The 26,900-nt window shown below is 32.1% G+C and overlaps 1 protein-coding gene across 3 annotated transcripts in view; it reads right to left on the minus strand.

Annotated features, from left to right (window-relative positions):
* The window catches only part of LOC143191313 (band 4.1-like protein 4), a 51,007-nt gene that overhangs the window by 17,142 nt on the left and 6,965 nt on the right, over positions 1-26,900 (minus strand). For all 3 annotated transcript variants that reach the window (XM_076396245.1, XM_076396243.1, XM_076396244.1), the window contains exon 2: positions 4,961-5,922. In XM_076396245.1, the coding sequence (XP_076252360.1) occupies positions 4,961-5,880 (920 nt within the window). In that variant the 5' untranslated portion in view covers positions 5,881-5,922. The remainder of the gene's footprint in view (positions 1-4,960; positions 5,923-26,900) is intronic.

Raw genomic sequence — 26,900 nt, forward strand, 5'->3', positions numbered from 1 at the left:
TTAAAGTGTTTTTGTTACGTTTGTGGATATTATATGATCCATAAATGTGAAAAAATAATGAAAAATGCATTCAAAGATGCCCATTTACTGTACTTTGATTTTACTGTAGTAACCCTGACAAGATATGGGTACAGAAATTGTCTTGTAACGCATGCAGAACAAAGCTGTACAAGTGGTAACTTGGTCAAAATGTTTACTTTTCATTTTCTGTAACAAAGTTTTGGAGATAAGAAAAAAAATCATTTAGATTTTTGGTCGATGAATGTCATCGGTATAACTGCAATAAATAACACGGTATAAATATCCTGAACATAATTGGTTTCGAAACCAGTTCCACGTATAGAATATGAATTTGTCCAGGTAAATGTGCCAAAAAATGCTTTAAGAGCTTCGTCTTCATCATCGGCGAGCAATAAAAGCGATTTCGTTATGGAAGAAAAGCATTTAATTTTGTTAAGTAATTCGATTCGCGATTTGAATTTATCGAAACAAAAATCAGAGTTGTTCTTTTGCAACATAGTTGCAGGAACGGAAACGTTTTGACCTAAAAACATAAGTCACTATATATAGAAAACAAAAACGCTATCTTACTACTCTTCGAAAAAGGAAATGATATGTGTTTCTGCAATGATATTTATTTGATGTGATTAATACACTATATGTTATCTCATAGTTTAAAGATGGCTGTATTCCCCATTGCTCAAGCAGTTTTTTTTTGGTTTGGCCTAAAACTAGGCGGTGAAATCCATGACGCATACCTGGTCGCGGAGACTTGCTCTGGAGTGGCAAGTTGGACCAAGTTATGTGGGACTGCCTCTGGGCTTACCAATACACTAAACCGAAACCGCCTCACAGTTAACCCCTGTGGATCGCTACTGTTGCTTCATTATATTTGAAGATATGGCACCCGCTGATCGAGCAGCCGTTATTAGGTACGAGGACCCGGCGATTCTATTGATTCGCGAACTTGAGTTAACACATGACTAGATACTGTCGTTAGCAAAAGTTATGATTGCAGCGACACATAAGGTCGTTTCAGACTGGAAAAAGGGGGGAAGGTTAGCGATGCTAAGCTCCCAACATGTCGACCGGCTCGCGAACAAGCGCGTTTTCAGAAGAACTTTAGTTCAGTTGCTGTTTGTGCAATTATTGAGATATGAAATGCTTGATTTCTGGAGTGTCACTTTCCCTATAAATATGATTATTTCTGACAAACTATGGAGCGTTTAAGATTCTCCCGAGGAGCTTATTTTGGAAAACTTGAAGCCGTTTCACCTGGTTGGGTGTAACAAACTTGAAGTAGACATTAAATCCGTAGAGGAGTTAACATCTTCTAACATAAGAATTTGACTGAGATGGGAAGTCTGCTAGAAGAGCATATCAGAGAAGGTAGCAGGTTTGCTATCCCCTAACCTCTCTGGATTTGGGACTGCCAACTGAACCAGTGGAGACCAGGTATGTGACGTTATCCAGCCATGGAATTGTTTGCCCAAGCACTACAAACTAAGATATGCTATAACACTAAAGGTTGAGAAATAACGCTTTTCTACTTAATTTCGAGATACTAATTGATTTACATATTTATTACAGGTCTTGGGTCTATTGGTTGGGATGCAACCTGGATTCACGAAATGTTGTTTTTTTTGTGTGTGTGAGGCAGCCGTAAAGTTGATTATCGTTAAACAAAAAAGGTGTGACCGAGTCGCACGCACTATGAACACAAAATGTGTTCTCTGTATCCCCGAAGGGCCCGCTTTCCAGTACTAAACCAAGTTGTTTCCATAACAGTCACAGGCAAAATCAAAGAATGATTATTTATCGGATCCGATATTCGAAAACTAATGATTGACGCAAAATTAACAAAATGTTTAACGCCTGATGAAGCAACAACATGGACATCATTTCAAAGTGTTGTTCACAACTTTCTCGGTGACTACAAATCACCGGATTACAAGTACGTAATCGACAATTTATTGTAAATTAACCACAAAACTGGAGCTCTATTATCTCTCAGGATATATTTTCTGCATTCACGTCTTGATCTTTTCCCACAAACGTGAATGCCACGAATGATGAGCAAGGAACGCGGTTATACCTAGATATAGTGAAAACTGGAAGGCGATACCAAAGAATTTGTGACGAACGCATTCCGAGCGATTATTGTTGGACATTAATGCATGAAACAGATCCCAAGCAGTATTAAACACTAAGTTCAACCTTTGTTCATTTCTGATTTATAGCTTTTAAATTAAAAAATTGTTTTATTTGAATCAGCATTCAATTTATCTTATAAGCAGATTTTGGTTGCTCAGGTGCCAAAACCTCTGCATATAATTTGTAGCCAATACAATTTCTAATAGAACAGAACGTTGTTACTGTCAGACAACGTACCTAGTTATTCTCCAGAATAGCAACTGAGGAGTGAGAACAGGTTTTTGTCTTACATTGTCACACAACGTAACTCTCTTAGGACAACCAATGAACCAGAACATAATAAGACGTACCGAAATATACTACCGAAAGTTTCTAGTTTCATTGCTGATTCTTGGTGTGTTGTTAAAGTTTGGAGATTTTTTAAAATATGAACTGTAAAATATTTTACTACATTACCATATATCCTTTCAATCTAATTTGATTATGTGTCAGTTCTAAAATAGATACAACTGTTTAGTAGTTGTCTACTTTTCACTATCGACTGTTTAAGTCGCTATTTTCGGTCCGACTGATTTTATTATGAAGTACTTTTTACCTTTATTTACTTCGACTACTTTTTACTATCGACTGTTTCAGTCAACGACTGTCGGCTACAATCATTTTCTATTTTTGGACCTACTAGTTTCATTCTACTGATTTTTAACGTTATGTCTTTGCCCTATTAACCGCGACCTTGAAAATAATATGCCGAATTTATGCTTTATCGTAATATATATATATATATATATATATATATGTATGTATATGTATATGTATATATATATATATGTATGTATACCATATATACGGTTTTATGTTTGATTTGTACGATAATTGTAAATGTAACAATATATTGTGTATTAATATAGTAACACTTTGGACCTCTCTTTGGACACATTTTTCAGGACTATTTTTAATATAATTAGGTAAAAAGAACAACATTTTGATTGATAAAGAGAAAAATAATTTTGACAGCATTTTTGTTATTGTGACAACTATTGGGAATTTTTTTAATTGACTTTCTCTATTTTGTAAGTCTCTCTATGTTTGTTTAAGCCTTTTGAATCTATAATCATAATATAAAAAAATTCATTCATTTCCATCAAAATGAATCTGTTATTTTGAAGATAATAACTTGCAATAAATATCCAAAAAAAGTTGAAAAAGAAATATGTACATCTCCGTCTAACTTAAGGCACGATTGAAAAAAAAAGGTAAGCACATGTAGGAATGACATAGAAATAAACTAGCGTTGGGAACTATCTACTGAAAACAGTCGAAATACTCGATAGTTAAAAAACTAGTGACTGAAAATAGTAGTTACTATTTTCACTCAAATGCACGGTTCGACTGTTTTTTCAATTCGCGATGTCAGACGAAGATGTGCGAATCCTTTGCTGTATAAATTGTGAGAGAGGAAAGGACTGCGATAATTGTTTGGGCTAGTTATTTTATATGTGGTTATATGACTGTAAACCGTAAGAACGTAAACCAAACATAAAAACTAAATATGTATAATAACAATAAATAACATACAATATAAAAATTTAATATATCCATAATCATAGAAAAAAAAGCTAGTCCATGACATAATTAAAATAATTTAAATGAAATGATATAAATGTTTTAATTATTATTGAATGGAAATACTTTTTAACAAAAATCGAGAGAGTAACCGAATTATTACCTATTATTGCCATAAAACCAGTCAAAATATTTTACAATTAACAATCTTGAAAAATATCGTACCAAAATATTATAACATTAATATACAATATATTGTTATTTACAAGCAAACTGTCAAAAAATTATACAACTACATATATTACATATAAATCTCTATGTAAGTATAAATTGGGTACGTTTTTGTCAAGGGCGCGGCTAGGACGACAGAGCCAGAACGTTAAAAATCAGTCGAATGAAACAAGTAGGACCAAAAATAGTAACTAAAAGTACGACTGAAACAGTCGATAGTAAATAGTAACAAAATCAGTCGGACCGAAAATAGCGACTGAAAAGAGTCGACTGAAACAGTCACTGGTAAAAAATAGTAAAATCAGTCGAACCAAAAATAGCCACTGTAACAGTCGATAGTAAAAAGTAGTCAATTACTAAACCGTTGATGGTCGTTTTCAGTCGATAGTTCCCAACACTAAAATAAACAAATTAATTTTTTTATTATGTCACTGTTGCTTTCGGAAAATAAAAATACGATTAAAAATATTTGTGATTTTTCTTCTACTTATTTTTTCACATTTCTAATTTAAAATTGTTCAAAATTAACGGATCTGTACAGCACAGATAATTAAACAACTATCTCCATCCATCGTCTCTCAAAATTAGTACGGGAAGGAATTCGTATATTTCCATCCGTTATCACGAATAGAAAAATAGTCGAGGTGTGCATTTGACTGAAATAGTAAGTACTATTTTTAGGCCCTAGGTTTTTATTATCGACTAGTTCGATTGTTTCTATTTTCAGTCGATAATTCCCAACGCTAGTAAACAGCCATGATTTGTTTTTACGAAACTGGGAATCGCTTCCGTAACAGGACGGTATTACAAGACGTATTTTTTACATTAATTACCAAAACCAAACTAATCTGTCCGCCATATTTTAAATGGAACTTTAACAGTCAATTACAATGCCATCATAGAATTCGCGTAACATATAATTACAATATCGTTCGAGATAGATTTCGACGAACCGTTGTCTAGCCGCACCAAAACAAATTTATTCGACTAATAACACATGTAATTCGCTTACCTGAATCTAGATCCTAGGGCGAATATGTCGGGCGAAGTGGGTGGAACCTGAACCAGTCTGAAGAAGGCGTGATGCTCGACGCAGCACTTCCATAAATGTTTGCACGCCGACTTCGAAGGCGTCTCGAAACCGTACGTGCACTCGTCATTGTTCTTGTCCGTTACCCGCAGCATAAAGTACCGTCCTTTGAAGTAGATCTTCGTGATACGCGGCCAGTAATAGTTACCGACGGTGTTCTTATTCCGCAACACTATTATACCGCTCGGGGTCAAACCGAGGAAGTATTCCACGTGATCTTCGCCGAGCACCGGGTGCAGATCGACGCCGTACATCTCTAGCCACTTCACTTTATCCAGATAGTTCAATTCCGCCTGGGCGGGCATCTGTCCGATCAAAGTCTGATGTAATTCCGCTATCCTCATCTCCAGCTCCACGCTCTGATTCGGCAAGAACCGGAATTCCGAGACATAACCGTACCCGTGCCTCCTCGGATCGTAATCACCCAATTCCGACTGTAAAATAAAAGCCCCCAGCTCCGCAGACAATTCGAAAGGCACCAACAACCGTCCTTGCAAGATATCCTGCTTGATCTGCAAGAAAAACTGGTAGCGAGTGATTTCCTCCAGTAATTTACAAGGATCAGCCGCGTAGAACTTCACCCCGAAGTACAACGTGTAGGGATCGGGACCTTTGATCTGCTTGTTCAGTTTCTTGGTGGGATCGAGCCAATGCGTCTGGCCGTTCAAGTCCAGGAACCTAAGTCCGAAGTAAGCGGTCTCGAGCAGGTTCAGATGCCGGAACACTATGTCCAACAGTGCCTGGCCGTTGCTGTTGTTCTGAAGTTCGTGGACCAGCTCAGTCTCGTCCAGAAATACGATTTTACAGTGGACAGAGGTGGATTTCGGGCAGAAACAATCCATCGTGACTGAATTTCCTTGAACGGAAATTAGTTGAGTTTTGTCCTGTAACAGAAACCTAAATAAATATTGAGTTTGATAAGAAATATACGGGATGTTAGCGCGTTAGCTATGTCTAATATTTATACAGTTTTATGAGCACCGAAAAAGATCAAAGAATCATATCACATCTCCCTTGACTGTGATAAATTCCACAGTTTTGTTAGAAAAATATTAACGGATATCATAAACCTACATCTTACATATTTTATTTCAAATTGTATATTATTCCTTAGTATTTTTTAATTAATTAATTTATTATCAATATCTGTTGTACTTGAATCAGTACACATCAGAATATACTTCTAAAATTAAAATTAAATTAAATTACTTAAACTAAAGTTGTAACTAAACTATACAAGTTCGTGTGGTTTGGTTCAAAATAGCCCTCAGTTTCGACGATCACCTCTTCATTCGACGAACATTTGTTACCAGCGAGCATTCTTTTGAGATCTGAGAACAGGAAATAGTCGCTGTGGGCCAGATCTGGACAATACGGTGGATAAATAAGCAATTCGAAGCCCAATTCACAGATTTTTGCCATCGTTTTCACTGACTTGTAACACCGTGCATTGTCTTGGTAAAGCAGCACTTTCTTTTTCTTCAAATGCGGCTGTTTTTTCGGCGATTTCGTCCTTCAAACGATACAATAATGTTATGTAATAGTCGCTGTTGATGGTCCTTCCCTTTTCAAGGTAGTCAATGAAAATTATTCCATGCGCATCCCAAAATATAGATGGCATAACCTTTCCAGCCGACTGTTGCGTTTTCCCACGCTTTGGATCGGGTTCATCGTGTGCAGTCCACTTGGATGACTGTCGATTGGACTTCGGAGTGAAATTATGGAGCCATGTTTCATCCATTGTCACATATCGATGCAAAAACACGGGTTTATTACGGCTGATCATCTTCAAACACTGCCCCGCATAAACAATTCGTCGTTGTTTTTGGGCAAAAGTGAGCTCGCGCGGCACCCACTTTGTACAGAGCTTTCTCATACCCAAATAGTCGTGAATGATATGATTTACACGTTCAGTTAATATTTTTAATGTCTGCTATTTCATTCAACTTCAATTTACGGTCATTCAAAATTATTTTGTGCATATTTTTAATGTTTTCGTCGGTAACAAACTCTTTTGGGCGTCCACTGCGTTCACATCTTCGGTGATCATTTCACCACATCTAAACTTAGCACACCAATCCTTGATGGTTGATTTTTCTGGAGCAGTGTCCGGAAACTCGGCATCAAGTCAAGTTTTTGCTTCAACTGTATTTTTTCCTTTCAAAAAGCAATATTTTATCAACACGCGAAATTCCTTTTTATGCATTTTTTTCACAATAACAAAAGTTGGTTCACTCAAAATGCTATGCTATGCTATGCTAAAGTAATGATCCGACAGCTCTTAAATTTGTACACGTATCTTTTGAGGGTTAATATAAGAAACTTGGTTTGGACTTAACTAAATGGATTTAATTCTTTCAGCGCCATCTAGGTGTCAGGCCGGGGACTTTTCAATTGATCTGTTTTTTCATGTTTTAAAGTGAAGTCTTCAAGTAAGGATAAATTCAGTCACATAGCGATAAGCATTGGTAAATAAACGAACAACTCTGTTTTAACAGCGTTGGATTATTAGTTAGTGCATACCATGGATACAGTTGGATACCATGGATTTTGCCATAATGATAATCGGAATTTACTGTGTAATCGGTAATTCTAACATTTTTTTGATTAGTAATTTACAGAAACTAGCTGATATCCTACATCATACTATTATTTGGATTAAAAATCACAGCGGTAAGTCCTAGTCTCATCTGTAATAATATAATGAAATTACTTTATATAAAACTTATATAACAGAAGTGGTGTTTCAAATTTGATATTGTTCTATTGTTGCCGTGTATAAGCTATATGTACACAAACGTTATTAGGTGTTCCTATTGAGACTCTTTTTTACATATTTTGATTCAGATTTTGATGGTTTCTAATTTGTCTATATGGCAATTTCTTTATTATATTATTCATTAATATTATAAAGGTTGGCCTTAAACATCTGCCTTGTCTTAGTCTTGTTTGGGTGTCTGATTTCATATTCTTTGCAATAGCTGCATGTTTATTACTTATTAAAAATGTTTGATGATTCTCGTAATAAGAGAGTCCATTTTCAATACAATAATGATCTCGCCTCAGTAGCCAAATTATTCGAATAACAGCTATTTTAATTGCTCTAAATTATCGAGGTAGTTTTTCTGAATTATATTTTCTATATCTGTAAATAACAAAGTGCCTTGTTTTCTCTTTATATGAAAGAATGAGGAAACTCTCATGTGAAAATTACAATTATTGCATGAAGAATCTAATAATTGCTCAAGCAATTAGCCGTAAATGAAGACAATGATGTTCAACCCGACGTTATTTTTCTATGAAACTTATAAATTACGAGAGACCTATGAAATACGATTTTAAAAACAAAAATCATTGGTAATGAACGAATGAATTATATTAAGTTTGTGAAAAAAGTATTATGCGTTTTCTTAAATTGTATTTTGTCGACCATCAGTCCAATTATTTTGGCAAATCAGTCAAAATTAATAATAAAAACCTGAAATATGATAACTTGAAATACGATGAAAATTGTTACAAATACGAAAAAAAAGTTGGGGACAAAGCTGTTTAGTAAAGAATTTAAAAATGCTTAAGATGTTCTACATTTAAACGTTAAAACATAGATTCCGTTTAACTGTAAAATTTAAAGTAACTTTGAACTACCTAATCTCATTTTTTCCAACACTAACACAAACTATGTCACATCTGTTTGATAGAAAATTTTAAAAGTAGGAAACCGAAAGTCTTGGTTTTGTAAAATCTGATGTGTATTATTTGACGTGCATCTGTGAGTTTTTTCTATTTTTTTTTCGAGAATTTCACTTTAATTTTGTAAAAAGAAAGCATGTACCACAATAAGTTATGTGAAATATGGTCTTAAATAAATAAATTATTTTCCGAATTTTTAAAAAAGAAGGCAAGATAGACGTTAGATTGTAAGTGTTAATAATAATTTAAGTATTAATTTTCTATATTTTATTTTTAATTTCAAGTAGTGTTAGTACCATCTTGTTACTATTGATTTTTTATGGTTAATGGTTTTTGACATTTTTGCTTTTGATGTATAAAACTACATTAGTATTTTTAGTACCGGCAACATTTGATTCGCGCTCTTTAAAGCTGATAAATTAATTACTGTAAAAATATAAAGTGTCTGAACAAATTATCTCCAAACCCACACAATATAGTCTCTTAAATTGCAATGGTTTCTATATGCGTGGGCTTGCGGAATCCAAAACAGTTTCGTTTGCTTACGTAACCTGCATGGTGAAAATGTACCCCCACAAAAACTACTCATTTCGGAAATGTCAGAAATATCCCATATTGTTCAAAAACAAAGTAATATATTTCTTATAATGGAGGTTAGCATTAACATATTTATCATTATCGTTGATATAATATGAGCCATTCTATAAGAATGAACTGTTTAGTATTAAGAGTTATGTTTCGTGCCGCTGTCAAAAACAAAATTCTTCGATTAATTACCAATGCATATCGCTACGTAACCAACGAAGAACTGCACAATTATCTGGAGATCAAATGGATTTGCGAATTTATCCAAAATTTTGCCTTAAACCACGAAAGAAGGTTACTAAATTCTAAATCATACTAATGTGGAAGCAATACAACTACTGGACAACGCGCGGGATATCAGAAGATTGAAGCAAACCAGACCATAAAAACTTATATAAAGTATATAACTTTAGTGTAAATTGCAGCTTAAGTTATTATAATTGAGGAATTTATCTCGCACTCGTCTTGCTTGTGAATTAATCATTTAATCCAAATACAAATGAAATTTAGTAATACATTAATTTATAATTAAGATTTTACTATGCATATCTAATAAATGTTACCAAAAACAATGTTGCTTGTTATAATAGAATTGGACCGACAGTATTATATTTACAGTGTTTCCACCAGTGGCACCTGCTTTCCATTGAAATAATATGTATTTCAAGTAAAATGAGTTCAAGATTTTGTTTTAAACCCATGTTTATTCATTGTTACTTACATGTTTTATAACTGGCGCACTCAGCAAAATTTCGAACGCTCATCCTTCAAAAAAACTTAATAAAAAATATATTAATAAAATCAATAAAATAAATTACAAAGATTATTAAAAATATAAAACAAGTTGTTATTGTATTGGTAACAATTTTACATTTACTCGAAGTATTCCTTCATATAATTTAGTGAAGTTTGGGCAAAAAAATCCAATAAAGATTTTACTAAGCATATCTAAAAAAATGTTTCATGTTATAATAGAATAATGGCCGACAATATTATATGTATAGTGGTTCTACCAGTCACACCTGCTTTCCGTTGAAATAATATATATTTCAAGTAAAATAAGTTCAAGATTTTGTTTTAAACTCTACATGTTTATAACTGGAGCACTCACCAGAATCGAACGCTTATCCTTCAAAAAACTTAATAAAAAATATATTAATAAAATCAATAAAATAAATTACAAAGATTATTAAAAATATAAAACAAGTTGTTATTGTATTGGTAACAATTTTACAGTTACTCGAAGTATTCCTTCGTATAATTTAGTAAAGTTTGGGCAAAAGTATCACAGCTGGAACTGTAAGGTCACAAAAAGTTTATTGAAGGTCCTCAAAGAATCCTAGCCAAAATCTTGCAAGCTGCACTGTAACACCCTTTATCTATTTCTTTAGGGAGGAAGTCTTATATTGCGTAACAGATATAGCTCTAGTTGTTTGGACAATACGATGTGTTTTTATATGACTGTGATATGCGGTGATTGAAGTGTTTATTAGAATTAAGGTTTCATAAAGGTTAGAATACGTAATTTAGTTTCGTTCGGTTAAAACAAAATAATATTCAAGTTAGGTAAAAAATTTTGTTTCCACACATAGTTATAAATTGAAAACTTAGAAATAGTAAAAATAATGGCGTTGTTTATTTTGAATTACTTCTGACAGTCCAAAGTGTGAACAGCAAATATTACTTAATTGTTATATGTAAAGAACTCTTTCTTTATTCACTATAATAATGCCTCACGCAATATTGTTTTTTTGATAAAAATATTATCAAAAATTCGACTCGTGTAACTTCAAAACCTCATTATTTTCCAGATTTAGTTTTGCTACAATAATTTTAATTATATCCAATAAAAATAAGACACGAGTTATAAAAAATGATCAATTATGGCTAGAATTATATAAATACTAATCAAATTATGTAAACTCATATATTATTCATTTTTCTTTCTGTATAAAATACTGTGTATAGGTTATTTAATAATTACAAAAAATAATAGCATATCATTATAAATACTATCCGACGATATCTATCTATAGTTTCCCAGCGTTTTTCTCGCTTTTTTTAAACTATGTACACACCTTTGTGGTGAGAATGCAGAATAAACTAGAATGCGAAATAACTACTGTTAAGTGCCAATATCTTTCGAGATAAAATACTGCAACGCCCCGAATGTGGCTTAAAAGCTTAGAGATATGGGCCAATATCCACGGGTATAAACTTTAAGACTCTATAACCATAAATGCGAGTCGGTGTTCTGTTTTACTCTTTTAAACTACTCAGAAACCGTATTAATGACCAGATATATCTCGTGCAACTTCTGTTTTAAATCTGCCTGATGTGAGATGTACTGTAAATGAGTTAATTTTATAGCGTATATTAAATATTGAGCGTTCTTTTGTTTTATGGTTCAATATAACTATGTTTTAACATTTAATGAGTTCTTCAATAAGTTTTATATTCGATATAAGACGAACATGTTAGTAAATGTAAAAGCAATATTTTGAATCAAATATTGTTTATCAGAAATGGGCATCACAATGGGAAATCACATTCACCGACGATAAAACTCACAATAGGTGCACCACAATTGTGCTAAATTAGACTGTAAAACCTTTTAGGACAATTTTCTAAATCTCTCGACGTTTGTTAAAAGTTCTTTCATTGAAGTTTAAAATAGTATAAATATTTTTTATAATTTATATATAGAGAAATAATTTTAAAAAATTCCTAATTATCTGAACGGTAATTAAAATTTTAATTGAAGGTGCGGTAATTAAACAGTTGATTGAAATCTTGAAATTTGAGTTGAATATACTACCCAACAAAATATCATAACAACGGTACGAAGATATATTTTCAAAATTTGGCCCAAGGTTTATTATTGGAGGGGAATTGTGTTAAAAATATTTTTAGTGGGGAAATGTTAAACATACAGCTTGGAGTTCACAATTAATAACATCTGGAAAAGGAGATTAATTACTCGCAGGAATTAATACTATAAATTGTAACTATCATTCAGAGAGAGAACCCATTTATTGGCCCACCGAGAGTAATAAAGTGCCAGATATACTGGATTTTTACATTTTAAAAGGCATCTCATTAAATCAAATAAAAATCGAGAGCTAGTATTAACTCACCTGATCACCTTATCATATTCCATTATTGTTAACAATATACGCGAAAATTTTGAAAAAACAAAGAATCCTAGTCTTACTAACAAATTTAATAACTGAGAAACGTTTAAACTTATAATACAATTTCGAGTCGCAAACCTGAAATATAACTGAACAAATTCAGTTTACTGTATAGCTAGCCCAACATCAAAAACATAAAGCCAGAAGAATATGGTACAGAACCAGAAATGCTGTCGACCAAACAATATTTAATAAAATTAGTAATCAGATAAATCAAAACATTTTTGAAAGAATATAAACAGAAATGGTTCGAAATATATGTAAGTGTATTAAGTCCAGAAACAGACAATGATGTCCACGGACTATATCCAATTATTAGAGTACCGTCTATTAAAAATGATCGAAATGAATGGGTTCGATGCCATTATGAAAAAAAAATAATTCGCAGAACATTTAGCTAACATATTCCAACTGAATAACATAATTTACAGTAGATATAAATCCTGTTTAACAGCCCGTTGCAGCTATAAATCCGATTTCTCCAATTGTGGATTTCCAGAATTGCCATAGAAATTGGCAACAACTTTAATTCTAAAAAGGCTCCTGGAATTGATGATATTTCTCCTAAGTTATTCTTCAGTTTGGATTTCGAAATCACCACTCCACAATAGACCAAGTCCACAGAGTAATAATCTGCTGTTGAAAAATCATTCAAAGAAAAAAAATTCTACCCTGCAATATTCCTGGATGTCTCGCGAGCTTTTTATCAGGTATGACATTTGGGATTAATTTACAAGATGAGCAAATCGTTACCGCGGAATTACTGTTTGCTGGTGAAATCATATTTCATATAAGAGGTCAAATGTAAAACACATGTTTTTGGCAAAATTAGTTTTTTTTATTCAACGTAATTCCCTTCAAAGGTGATACGCTGATTATAGCGACCCTCCAACTTTTCGATACCATTTTTGTAGCACGATTTGTCCTTTGCTTCAAAATAGGCCTCAGTTTCGACGATCACCTCTTCATTCGACGAAAATTTCTGCTCAGCGAGCATTCTTTTGAGATCTGAGAACAGGAAATAGTCGCTGTAGGGCAGATCTGGAGAATACGGTGGACGAAGAAGCCATTCGAATTCCAATTCATGGATTTTTTTGCATCGTTTTCACTGACTTGTGACACGGTGCATTGCCTTGACGTAACTACGTAACCAACAAAGAGATGAAAACTTCAAAATCAGACTTATATTCCTAGTTATCGCGTTAAATGATTGATAAATAATGATTTCGCCTTAAAACTCAGTAAAGTTGAAAATAAAGTTGTTAAATCACTACAACGTGGAAGTAATACATCTACTGAAAAACTCGTAGTAAATCAGAAGATTGAAGCGAACAAACTACATGAACGAACTTGTATAGTGCATAAGTATGTTCTTAAAATAAGCTTAAGTAGTTTAGATTTATTTTAATTTGGTAAATACATACTGATCTATTAATCCCGTACTCGCCTTGTCAGAACAGTAGTAATAAATTAAGATTGTATTAATCATATCTAATGTAAGATGTAATTCTTGTTACTTTCCAAATATTAAAATACGATGAAACATATATGGGATTAGAGTTGGGAACTATCGACTGAAGTTGACTATCGACTGTTTAGTAATTGACTACTTTTTACTATCGACTGTTTCAGTCGCTATTTTCGGTTCCACTGATTTTACTACTTTTTACCTGTGACTGTTTTCAGTCGCTATTTTTGGTTCAACTGATTTTATTACTTTTTATCAGTGACTGTTTCAGTCGTACTTTTAGTTACTATTTTTATATTAGACTGATTTTTAACATTCTGGCTCTGTCGTAATAACCGCGACCTTGACAAAAATGTACCAAATTTTTGCTTACATATATTTATATGCAATATATGTAGTTTATGATTTTTTGGTAGCTTGCTTGTAAATAACAATATATTGTTTATTGATATTATAGTAATTTGGTACGATATGTTTCAAGATTGTTAATGTAATAAGGTAAACAGATTAAAATTGGATATATTGTAAAATATTTTGACTGTTTCTATGGCAATAATAGATAATATTTCCATTACTCTCTCGATTTCTGTTAGAAAATATTTCCGTTCAATAATAAATAAAGCATTTATATCATTTCATTCATATCATTGTTAATTATGTCATGCATTAGTTTTTTTATGATAAGTTATATTTTTAATTTTTATATAGTATTTTTGGTTATTGTACATCTTTAGTTTTTAGGTTTTGTTTAAGTTCTATTGTATTGTCTATGTTTATTAAAAATTCCATTTCTGTTTAAAGATCCACAGAACAAATATAAAAGTAATTCTATTTCGTTACATTATAAATTGCATGTTATATATTATTATTATAATAGTATTTAGTAATTATTTTTTTCCTTTTATTTTTTTTAAAGTTATCCTCCATCTCGCTTATACTACCGTTGAAAAATATAACCACATATAAAATTAACTGCCCCAAGCAATTATCTCCGTCCTTTCCTCTCTCACAATTTGTACAGGAAAGGATTCGGATATCGTAGTCTGACATCATGAATTGAAAAAAACAGTCGAACCGTGCATTTGACTGAAAATAGTAATTACTATTTTCAATCGCTAGTTTTTTGACTATCGACTGTTTCGACTGTTTTGCGACTATCGACTGTTTTCAGTCGATAGTGCCCAATGCTATTTGTGGTCATTATTCCATTCCTTTTTTCGGAGTGAACTGATCTATACAGCATATAGATTCTAGCAACTGACATACCTCCGTCTATTTCTCTTTCAAAATTAATAAGCGAAGGAATTCGTATATCTGCGTCTGTTATCACGAATATAAAAACAGTCGAAGCGTGCACTTCACTGAAATAAGAATTATGATTTGTAGTCGATTACGTTTTTGTCTATCGACTAATTCGACTCTTTTGGAACTATCGACTAGTTCGACTGTTTTCAGACGATACTTCCCAACGCTAGAATAATTATTCCCATCAGATAAACGGAGTCCACGTTGACAATGAATTACCGGACGGTTGTTCAAGACTGCCTCTCTTCAGAACATTCGCGGTTCCGTCCCAGTCATCGGTAATGGTGACCATAAAACAAGTGCGTCTTAAGCCCGACGGCGGATTAAAAAAAATCAGTTAATCCTCCACGGGCGTCGATCGAATTTACGATATACTTGTCAATTCAAATTCAAATTTTCATCGCTTTGAATGCGAGGCGTGACGGCGGCCATCCAGCAGTTACACTACATGTCAAGACGTATTAATTCGTTTATTTTTTCGTTTAGAACCGAAAACTGTATACAGCACACGCGCGCTAATATAAACTATTAGCCCTATATATTATTTTTAAAGGATTTATGACAGATGGTGTTATTGTGTAACAGGTCAATTGAAAAGTCCCCGGCCTGACAAATAGATGGCGCTACTAAAATTAAATCCATATATTTTTTAGTTAACCCTAACCCTGAAAAATGCCTGTATCAATTTGACAGCTGTGGGTGTAAATTATGTAATATGATTAATCCATGAATTGAGCTTCGAATTGCTTCCTTATTCACCGTATTTTCCAGATCTGGCACCGAACACCTATTTCCTGCTCTCAGATCTCAAAAGCATGATCGATGGACGAAAATTTGCGCCGAATGAAGAGGTGATCGCCGAAACTGAGGCCTATTTTAAAGCAAAGGATAAATCGTACTACAAAAACGATATCGAACAGTTGGAGGGCCGCTATAATCAGTGTATCACCTTTGAAGGGAATTATGTTGCATAAAAAAAACTAATTTTGCCAAAAAAATGTGTTTTACTATGTAAGCCAGGGACTTTTCAATTGACATGTTATTAATCGCATTGGATGCATTTGTACCAACTTCATGTTGTAGCCACATTATCAGGCTTCATTTTTCAGCATAATACGTGGACTGAAAGTCTCAGATCTAACATAGATGGAACTAGTTTTATTGCATTCACTACTTCTTCAGTTAGTACTAACCATCAAAAGAAAGCTGTTAGAATTTCATGATATTCTAGTCATAAGTTTGTGAGTTATTGTGCTCTGTTTTGTTACTTTCAAAACAATGGATCAAAAACCATTTCGTGTTTTAATTTTACACTGCTTCTTGATGGAAAAAATATCGTTGAAGCTAAGCAATGGCTTAAAAAGATGATGACGCAGTTGATGCAGAACGCAAGGGACGTCAAGATGAGATGGTAACACTAGAAAGCATAAAAAGATCCGCAAAATCGTCTTGAATGATCGAAAAGTGAAGTTGAGTGAGTTAGCTAATATCGTAAAGATATAAAAGAACGTGATGGTTTTATATTGCAAGAGCAGTTGTTTCTGTTCAAAGTAGGTGACCAACCACTGTTGACCGAAAACAAGAACATGTTGATGATTGAGCACTGTTGGCCATGTTTAAATGTAACAAGCCGGAAATTTGGATCCATTACTTCACTCCGAAATCAACATTGACTAGACAGCAACTGGTGAGAGGCGTATTTTGAGGCAAAAGAGAAATCGTTCTTCGTTAATAGTTAAAATTTTCCATATTATTTGGTAATTGAAAACAGAACGACATTATTAGGGACCCATATACACAACAAACAAAACAAATGAGACTTAACCTCAAAGTTATTTACCTCGATATTACATTACTTACACTATAGATATAAGTAAAGGTACTTAAAATCGTAAATAATTACAATGATCTTATTGCTGAATAAATGAATTAATTCCGACTAGTTCGCGCCATGCAAAATTAAACTAGATTTTTCTGCCTTGGAATAGTAAAATATTTTTAACAAAAAAAATGAACCGACTTCAAAAAATAAATAACGAACTCACTCAAAACTAAAATATAATCAAACCTAGACTTTTAACACAAAAAAATGTTTTGATAGCACAAACTGATCATGTAAAACTGATCAGTTGGTAGTAGTTAAAATAATATTGTAAATAGAAAAGTCTCCTTTTACCAACCATGGGTTTATCTGGACTGGACCTACAGTTTACCGCGGCATTAAGCCTACCGACTGACCAACATAGAAATCATCCCAGAAGACATCCGCTCTTACCCAGACTGGTTACTGGCGTGACTGGGATCAATTTCCTTGTCGGATTTTACGCTCTTGCCTAAAACATTCACAAATATTAAACAATTACAAACACAAATTTACGACAATTTACGACCATGCCCTAGCAGGATTCGAACCCGTGGCTGTCGCAACAGTAGGAGAGCCGTCCCCGACCCCCTTTAACACTGCGTCACCAAACCGGCTTAATTTTATTTTATTTAGGTCTAGTTATAACACAAAACGGTAGATTATTATTTCAAATGTCAGTTTTCAATATTTTATTCATCAATTTTTCTTTCAAGTCCTTTTTTGTTGCATGAAATAATGAAATAATTGTTATTCTGGGTAAAGTAAATATGTAGAATTGTCTTATAATAGTTTTTCAAAAATAGTCTAACCTATTACTGACCAGTGGATAGTGGTTTTAGATTGATTGTTCCTAACGCTAAATTATACCATTATCAAAGTTTCCGTAAAAGATTTACGAGATATGGGACACGGCGATTGATATTGTCAACTTATCTATTATGAACGGTTTTTTTGGCGATTAAAGCAATGGAAGAAAAACGGGCCTTTCTAAATTTGAAAGGTGAGGTATGGTAAATACGAGACAATATATTTTTATTCGTTGTATGTTATTATTGTTGTTGGAACACGCGGCGCTGATCTGAATATCAATTAATGGTACTAAACGGTTTTAACGGTATGATATGGGTGCGATAGCATCTGGGAACGTCCATAACTATATGGTCAAAGAAATAAAGATTTGTGTAAATCGTGTTGTGTCATTGTTATAACTATTAACCATATTTTTGGTTGTTTTTAGTTAACGTTTAGGATTTAAAACAAAAACACTTTTAATATATAAACATCTATATGAATTTTGCCCTCGTAGGGTTTGTCTTCTCGCGAGCTATTTGAAGTCCCACTTGTCTTAAATTTATTTTTACTATCACCTTCTTCAATGCAGTTATCGTTTTTACCCATGTTAACGCTTGGGTGACAAGCACTTGAAGCCATTGAGAAAGTGTTTCCCTAGAGATTGGCATTTCTGCCAACACTTCATCGAATGCAGCGGTCTTAAGATACTTTCTTCTGTACAGTGGATTTCATTTTGTGAACTTTATTGTGGTGCGGTAACCGTCAGTTGCAGCAGAGTTGCTAAACCCTGTGTTGGGCCATGATTATAAAGCAGCATGAAGAATTATTTTCATCACTCGAAGCCACATCGAAGATTTCATGTAGTTTTTGAATGTTTTCATTGATAGATTTACTGGTACCGTAGATTACTTGTACACGCAATTCCAATAGGCTTCTTTTTCTAGCTTTAGAGCTAACATCCAATATCATTTAACATAATATCATTTAACCAATAATCATCATAACATCATCTAAAGATCAGTTAGATTTGCTTGTTTTTGATGTTCTGCCATCTACAGGCAATCGTCGGATCCAGGGCTATGTTTTATATTGACATAGGTGACACATTCAACAATTCAGGAGAAGATGATATATGGCAGACATAGAAAAAGGTATACATAGAAATATGGCTTTCGAATGTGAGAAAGCATGGTCGATGAAGAAGATGAAGAAATTTAAATAATAAATGCAGCTAAGAGAAAACGGGTCTTATAAGACTGTTCAGCAGCTGAATATACTATAACCGTTTGAACTTCTATAGTACTAATATCAAAGTGGGCTTAGTACATAATAAAATAACATGAACAAAATAGTTATCATGATATAGCGTATCTCATATGATGCAAACCAAGATTAAGAAAATAATATTATAGTAATGTATTTCAATGATCAATTATGTTGTATCCGGTTGGAATAAAATTCCATTCAAATATAAATTGTCCAATAATTAATCAATTTTAACATTACTCCTGTTAAAGATATTAAAACTAACCATTGATATACAAAATCTGTCTATTGAAAAAGAGGAGTTAAAAAAATAAAAGCGCAAGCCTTCAACTAAGTGTGGCTTAAGGGACTCATGTAAACTCCTATCCAGGATGATTAGTATTAAATAAGAAGCTTAATCAACGATAAAAAAAGCAAAAGCAGGTGTGTATACATGTGACAACAACAAACAAACAAAAAATACTATGTTATAGCTATATTTACTGAGACAAATCAAGTCAAAAGTCAAGAAATTGCTCATTTACCTTTTGATTAGTCAAACTTCGTTGGAAATAGCACATAAAAAAGAAAAGAACTTAAATTAAAATACAAAAAATGTATTGGTTGTTTATAAGGAAATCCAAATTATCCGTTCATAATAAATTGCTGCTGTACAAGCAAATATAAAAACCTATATATCAATATAATCAAATATTTCAGAATAAACTCCGGAAAAGTGTTGTGGATGCACCTAGATACTATAGGAATAATTACTTAAACAGAGACCTTTGGGTCCCAACTGTCATGGGTAACTTTACAACTGCTGTAACTGTTGGAAAACACTAAACTAGGACGTAGACTCAAGAGAACCAAACCGTGTGACCCTATGACGTATGCCAAATGATCACGAATATTAAACAATCACAAATATAAATTTACGACCATGTCCCAGCAGGATTCGTACCCGCGACTCTCGCAATAATAGGAGGACCATCCTGTCGCCTTTACTACTGCACCAACCAAGCCGGAATGTAGATTATTGTTCTGCAACAAGTGATATGTCTACACGATCCAAAAAAGAATAAGTATTTATTACTTGCAACAATTGTTTGAAATGATTTTAAATGACTTGGAAAGTATTACGTACTAAATACTTATAGATAGTTCTAATTCTATATTGCCATAAATATTTTAATATTATGGATTAATAAAAAAATGCAATAACATCCAAACCAACGAGCAGTATTAAACGTACAAGAACGTAAATTGCAAGCAATTTTATGTTAAAACTTCGCAATTACATCTTTTGCTGAAAGAAAAAATAAATACTTTTTAATTGCACACAACATATGGCATTTGGAACACAACTTCTCGTGTACGTTTCATGTTTTAATTTTTTTCCAATACGTATTAATCTGGTACAGTCTCAATATGTTGTACCAGCTGCTTTATGTAACATATCAAGAAATATTTATTTTGTACAAATATCGGCAGTATGTATTCACCGGATTCTTCTGATATTATTTTTGTATTTCTTTCATAACTCTTTATCATAAATATAGCTAAAATCCAGCAGACAAGCTGCAATTATTGAAAATAAAAAAATTTTATTAATTAAACTAAATGTGCTAAACAAGTAGCTGTATATTATATAGTACCGTCTAGTCTGTTATGTCTTTATGACTTTAGTAAAATTCTTTAGAGTTATTTTAGATAGATCGCTCATTATCCAGGATTATTTAGAAATCGCAGTGGAAATGCAGAACCGATTTATCTATGCCAATACTTATAAGTGGTGATCATTATTAGTCTTGTGTCACATCATCTCACAGATTTATTAAAAAATAGAACAGATACGAATATGCCGAACAATCTTTAAATATTTGGTGATTGATTTTGTTATTCAACTTAGTGAAAAGATTTGCTTTTCTATAGACAACTTTTTAATACTTAAATAAAATCCAGTATTCTCTCACTGTAAAATTTCTGGGATATCTGGCCGGAAACTAAACTTAGAGATGTTGAATATTTATAATCTGAACTGACTGAAATATTTGAGGTTAGCCCTCATTTATTTTGTTCATTGTGAATGAGTCCCCTATTATATTCTATATAGGCTTCTACCTGAACTCATTGCAGATTCCCTACTGTTCACTACTAAACGACCAAATATTCTCAAAATATATCATGATAGTTAGATTAATCAAGTGTTTACAGATTAGTATGTGTGTGTTATAGCAGATAGCAGTTTTAAGCACTTCGAACATTACTTATATACAATGTATGAGGCCAAATGTTACTGAAGTCTAGTAATTAGTAAAAGAAATTAAACAGAGATCTAGTTAAAGAATTCATGGCAGAATATAATATGTTAAAGCATGTCTAAGCACAGATTTTATAAAGTACTTGAAGAAGTATTGCAATTTCATGTGCTTCTAAGTTTGTAAGGCTGTTATTAAAATAGACTTTAAAATTATAGCATTTTTTTACCCAAATGTAATAAGAAAAATTCGTAAAAATCCAGATACACTTGTTCATTCCATGGAGCTACTACAAGTTTAAGATAATTATCTTAATATCTATAATTTAACCTTTCTTATGTTGTAGTTATTATAAACTATATAAAATCAACAGTTTGGTAGTTCTGCCAAGTACACTTGCACCAGATTACATTTCAGTAGTTTTGCCATTGATACAATATTGATTAGTCTTAGCAAAATTGGGACACTTGATATTAATATTACTAATCTCACAGTTCCTAAGTAGCGATTATACTATTAATGAGTACTCTTTAGAGTTATTATTTGCCCTTATTAGTTTTCTTACCAAGTATTTTAGTGTCTCTGGAATACTCAATCACCTTCAATAAGAACAATCCCACAGAATCTCAACTCAAAGAGTTTACTAGATATTTTTTTAAAATATAGTTTCAGTTACAGTCACACAGTAGCTGTTTGCTTTTATGTTGCTGTGATTTAATAACCTTCTTTCATGTTTTTCGGCAATATCTTGGATAACTAAGTAGTTCCATTGATTTCGAGGTTATAATTCAGTTCTTCGTTGGTTACGTAGCGATACACTTTGTCTTGTTACCGTTGGTTTCCACATATCTTGTGTATTTCGCTGAATTTTCAAATAGTAACAACTTTTGACTGGATCAGCGAAAAATGCAACCTTCATATCTAGATGCTCTATGGAGTGTTGCTCTTTAAATGCGCTTCACTTCATTGTTTAAGTATCACTAAATATACGCAATATTGAAAACGTCAATTACGAAAAACCGATATTACTTTTACCCGACTTATTGTCATATTTGTTCATTGTCACTGTTCGTATTTTACAGTTAATTAGCAACATAAATATGGCAACGTATTTTTAGAAAAAAAAGATACTGTTAATGAAATGAGGTTTCGTCAAAACTAGCACAACATACAGTATGTAATTTTGCATAATCAATATTGGTAATGAATTGCAAGTTGGAATTTTAAATTACTATTTAATTACCCGACAGTATACAACAGTTAACTTGAAAACTTCGGCTGACAGTGCCGGTAATCATTCATGGCTCACTCTAATTTTGATGCATTAACAAAACACACATTACGCAAATTACACTATGGTTTGTTTCCTTTTAATTAGTTCCCAATGGAATTGGGATTTCCATAAGAATAAAAAACAGATATATTAGAGACGGCCATAGATAAATAAGGCAAATAAGGCGGCAGTGAAAGTATATGACTTCAAACTTTAATGATGTCACAAAGAACTAATGCTGAACTAATGTAAAAGAAACAAAAATTATCCATCCAATATTCGTTTCTAGAGGCCAGATGGGCTCTTGGCATAAATGAAGTAAAATCCTCTAATAACAATGGCTCTGAGGGTTTCGCGGGGCGATTTTTATGTCTTGTTTTTTTTTAAATAACATCAATACATAGAAAGGAAATGTTATAAATAAGAACCAGAAGATTATTATAATGTAGTAGCGGTAAGAAGAGAAGAAGTACTGAAGAATCTGAGTATTGCTCAGATCATTACAAGTTTCTTCTAAGCCTAAAACCTATTTACAGATTATAAACGTACTTTAATTTTTAATCAAAGTGTCTTAAATAATGTAATAATATCTTCAATTACAAAATTATGCACTTGAATCATAGGCTAGAATAATTCCATTAAAAGAAGAATAATTTCTCAAGATTCTGCGTTGGTTACAATAGTTTTCAATAACTAACTCGATAATGATGATTCAATGGTATAAATAAAAATAGCCAATATTAAATGGTAATATTTTTTTTACATGATTACAGTGATTACAAAGATGTTTCACGGGCAAAAATTTAAAGCACCACAACCTTAAAATAGAAAATGACCAATAACTTTCTAAAATTATCCACCCTTCTAAGGCTCTTCTGTATCTGGAACCACAATATCTTTGTTCTTTCATGCAGCGTTTTCATTAACCATACGCTATGATGGTACCCTAACTGCATCGGCTACAGGTTGTGCTACGTGTTCTCGTGTACTCTGTAATATTTGGGTCGTCTCCTTTTATAACGTTCAGTAACACTTCGCACCCTATTATGGTTTTATAAAACTTGTAAATCGTATGATACCTTTAAAATTATAATTTCTGACAATGTTTGGTGACATCCTACATTAACAACAGGAGATAAAGATGATTAAGTGATGGGTCAGTTAAGTGGTTAACTCAGTCAAAGTATTATCAAGATTTTCGTTGTCAAAAGAAGGAATCTGAAGGTTTACAGGTTCTACTTGACTCTGTGAAGTTAGGAAATTATAACTAATCCCTCGAGGACCTTCTCTAAATATATTATTAAATAGAACTTTCCCCTGATTTAACTTTAACATTTATATAGGAAAACATTTCATTGGTCGAGGTCTTCATACGCATCACGTGACAACCTTTGACGTCACATTCTGCTGACCAATTAATTTTGAATTAAAACCCAAATGTAATTTTTCAAAATAATTTATTTAAATAAAATTTTATATAAATACAAATATTATAAAATATCATAAAGCTAAAATATAAGTATATAATGAATATATATTATGTATATAAATAAAAAATAATGAAATATAAATACATAAATAAAAAATAATCAAATGTAATATAAGAAAGGCTGCAATCATTCATTCAATCATTGAATATATAAGATATCTCCTGGCGAATATAATCAAAATTGTCTATAGCTTTTTTTCCCTTTTTCTTATAACATCATTTTAAATAAGATGTATTAAATTTTCTTTTTGTTCCCTCATTCTGAAAGCAGAGCTACACGTGTGTGCCTGTTTATATTTTACTTACTTGTTCAACACAAAATTGTATTGAGACAAGCTATAATTATTTTTACAATTTTATTATTAAAATTGTGGAACGGGTCATATAAACCGTTAAATTGTATGATATACGTCAGAATGGAGAAAACATACCAAAAAGTAATACTTTAAAGAACAGCAACAAAAAATTAAAATGTATGATGCATATCAAAATTACTACTGTGCTCTTATTATGGTAAAATCGAGAAGTTAAAGAGATAGTTTAAGGATCTATTAACAATATAATAAAACAAGCATGATAACCTCTTATCTATGAAATCAAGCTCATCTTGTTGATCTACGAATTGTATTATTTTATTTTGTATTGATGTATTTTTTTAACATCTTTGTTGAAAAGGTTATCTCGGTTAAGGAGCCTTAAGTCATAATATTAATTATAAGTATCTTAACCAATATACATTTGTTTCAAATTGAACTAACGTTCTAAATGAACCCTTTACAATAATAAGTTTCTAATTAAATTTCTATTTAATGACACTTTAAAGGCAATTTTTTAATGGGTAACTAAAACGTTTCATGTAGTATAATCACATTTACCTGTAACTTTGCTACCGCGCAATTTGGACACATTTTGGTTTTAAAGGATGGGTAATATTTTCATGATTTTTTGTATTGTATTCCTGTAAATAACAATGTATATGAAAGTGCTCTATATAAATAATTGTATACGTACCAGATAAAGGCAATGCTAAATCACATACACATCCTTAATATACCTAAAGTGGGTTATTTCTTGCTAGGAAAACGACGTTTGGTTTTTTAATTCTGCACATATACTGGATACACAACACTTTTGAGAATAGAAATACATTATAATCAAATAATAGTGATTATAATTAAAGCACAAAAAGGCTGATCATACTCAATGTCAGACACACAAAAATGACATCCTAAACAAACAAACAATCGGGTTATATAAATTGGCGAATCAAATGCTTTTGTAAGGAAATTCAAATGAACCAATAAAAAAAGTGCTCTCAGAGCTAGCATTAGTTGGGCCACGCAAAACGTTTCCTCGATTTCTCCTATTTAAGTAAAACCTCTATATATACTCTATGGGCAGTATATCGTTTTCTCCTTAATTAAACTAAATAATGATATCGACGTATTTAAATTATTTATTTAAATTAGTATTAAATACATTTAATACAAGACAAAAATTTGTAATTAAAATAATAGCTTAGTAAAATTACAACAAAAATATATAGTTAACATAACATGTCTAGGCTCTAAACCACATTTCTTGGCATTAAACCTACCGACTGGCGGGTGATCAACTTGTACATCATCCGAGAAGACCTCCGGTCTTACCCGGCCTGGTTATTAACCTGAATGAAACCATTTTCCTTGGCGGATTTTGCACTCTTGCCTAAGGGAAATCATAAACATAAATTTACTATGCCTTAGCATGATTCGAACCGGTTTAATTATTTCTTGCTGATCTATTATACTTGTCAAGGAATGGTTACTGATTCTTCTTGGTAATATTTAAACATTAACAATTTAAAAAATTTGATGGGTAGACGACAACTGTCACCTTTTCTAGACTCTAGAGATTTTTGTTGAAACTATCACAGCCATTTGCTAAATCGTCATAACATATAAATAATAAATATTAATACAAAAATTGCTCGTTTAATAGTATAAGATGAATAATATCTAAGAGTGAATAGAAAAAATTCTTAGTTCTATTTAATTTATTGAGCAATTTAAATAAAACCATTCCCATCGGAATAATATGTTTTTGGTTTATTAACTGGTTTTTAATTATTGTTTGTATATGGATATCAGAAATCGAACTTAATGTAGTAAGTTTTTTGTTGATAAATGTGCTAAAAGCTGTAATATCGGCAATTCGTTATTAATATTTATTCTTAAACACTAAAAAACACCTACTATTTATAGCCTTAGCAGGATTTGTTAATTAAATCACCAGATGATCAATACATCGGTCCGTCTTTTATAGATCGCCGGCTACTACACCGGATTATATTTAACAAAATCATTAATAAGTCCCCACATAAAAAACATCATTAATGATTTATAATTACTAGATTAAATCCGTAGATATTAGTGTGTGTTTCTTTTAAGTACTGAACGAAAATATATCATTAAGTTATAAATGTGATATAAAATTAATAAAACAACTTGTATGGGTAAAATATTTGATAATAAAAAATACAAACTTCCATGTCTTTTGGAAAAAGTAATACATGTCTTTTGGGTAGACATTTGAAAGCGACAGTGCATTCATACTGTGGTAGTTAAGGTACTAAATGAAACCTTAATTAAACGGCGAAAACATTAGCTCGTGAATATGATGATATATTTTAAAACAATCTTTTAATAGTCCAATGA

Source organism: Rhynchophorus ferrugineus, unplaced genomic scaffold (genome assembly GCF_030347505.1).
Source record: "Rhynchophorus ferrugineus isolate W39M unplaced genomic scaffold, kcgeb_rfMv2 rfM2, whole genome shotgun sequence".
Taxonomy (NCBI): Eukaryota; Metazoa; Arthropoda; class Insecta; order Coleoptera; family Curculionidae; genus Rhynchophorus; species Rhynchophorus ferrugineus.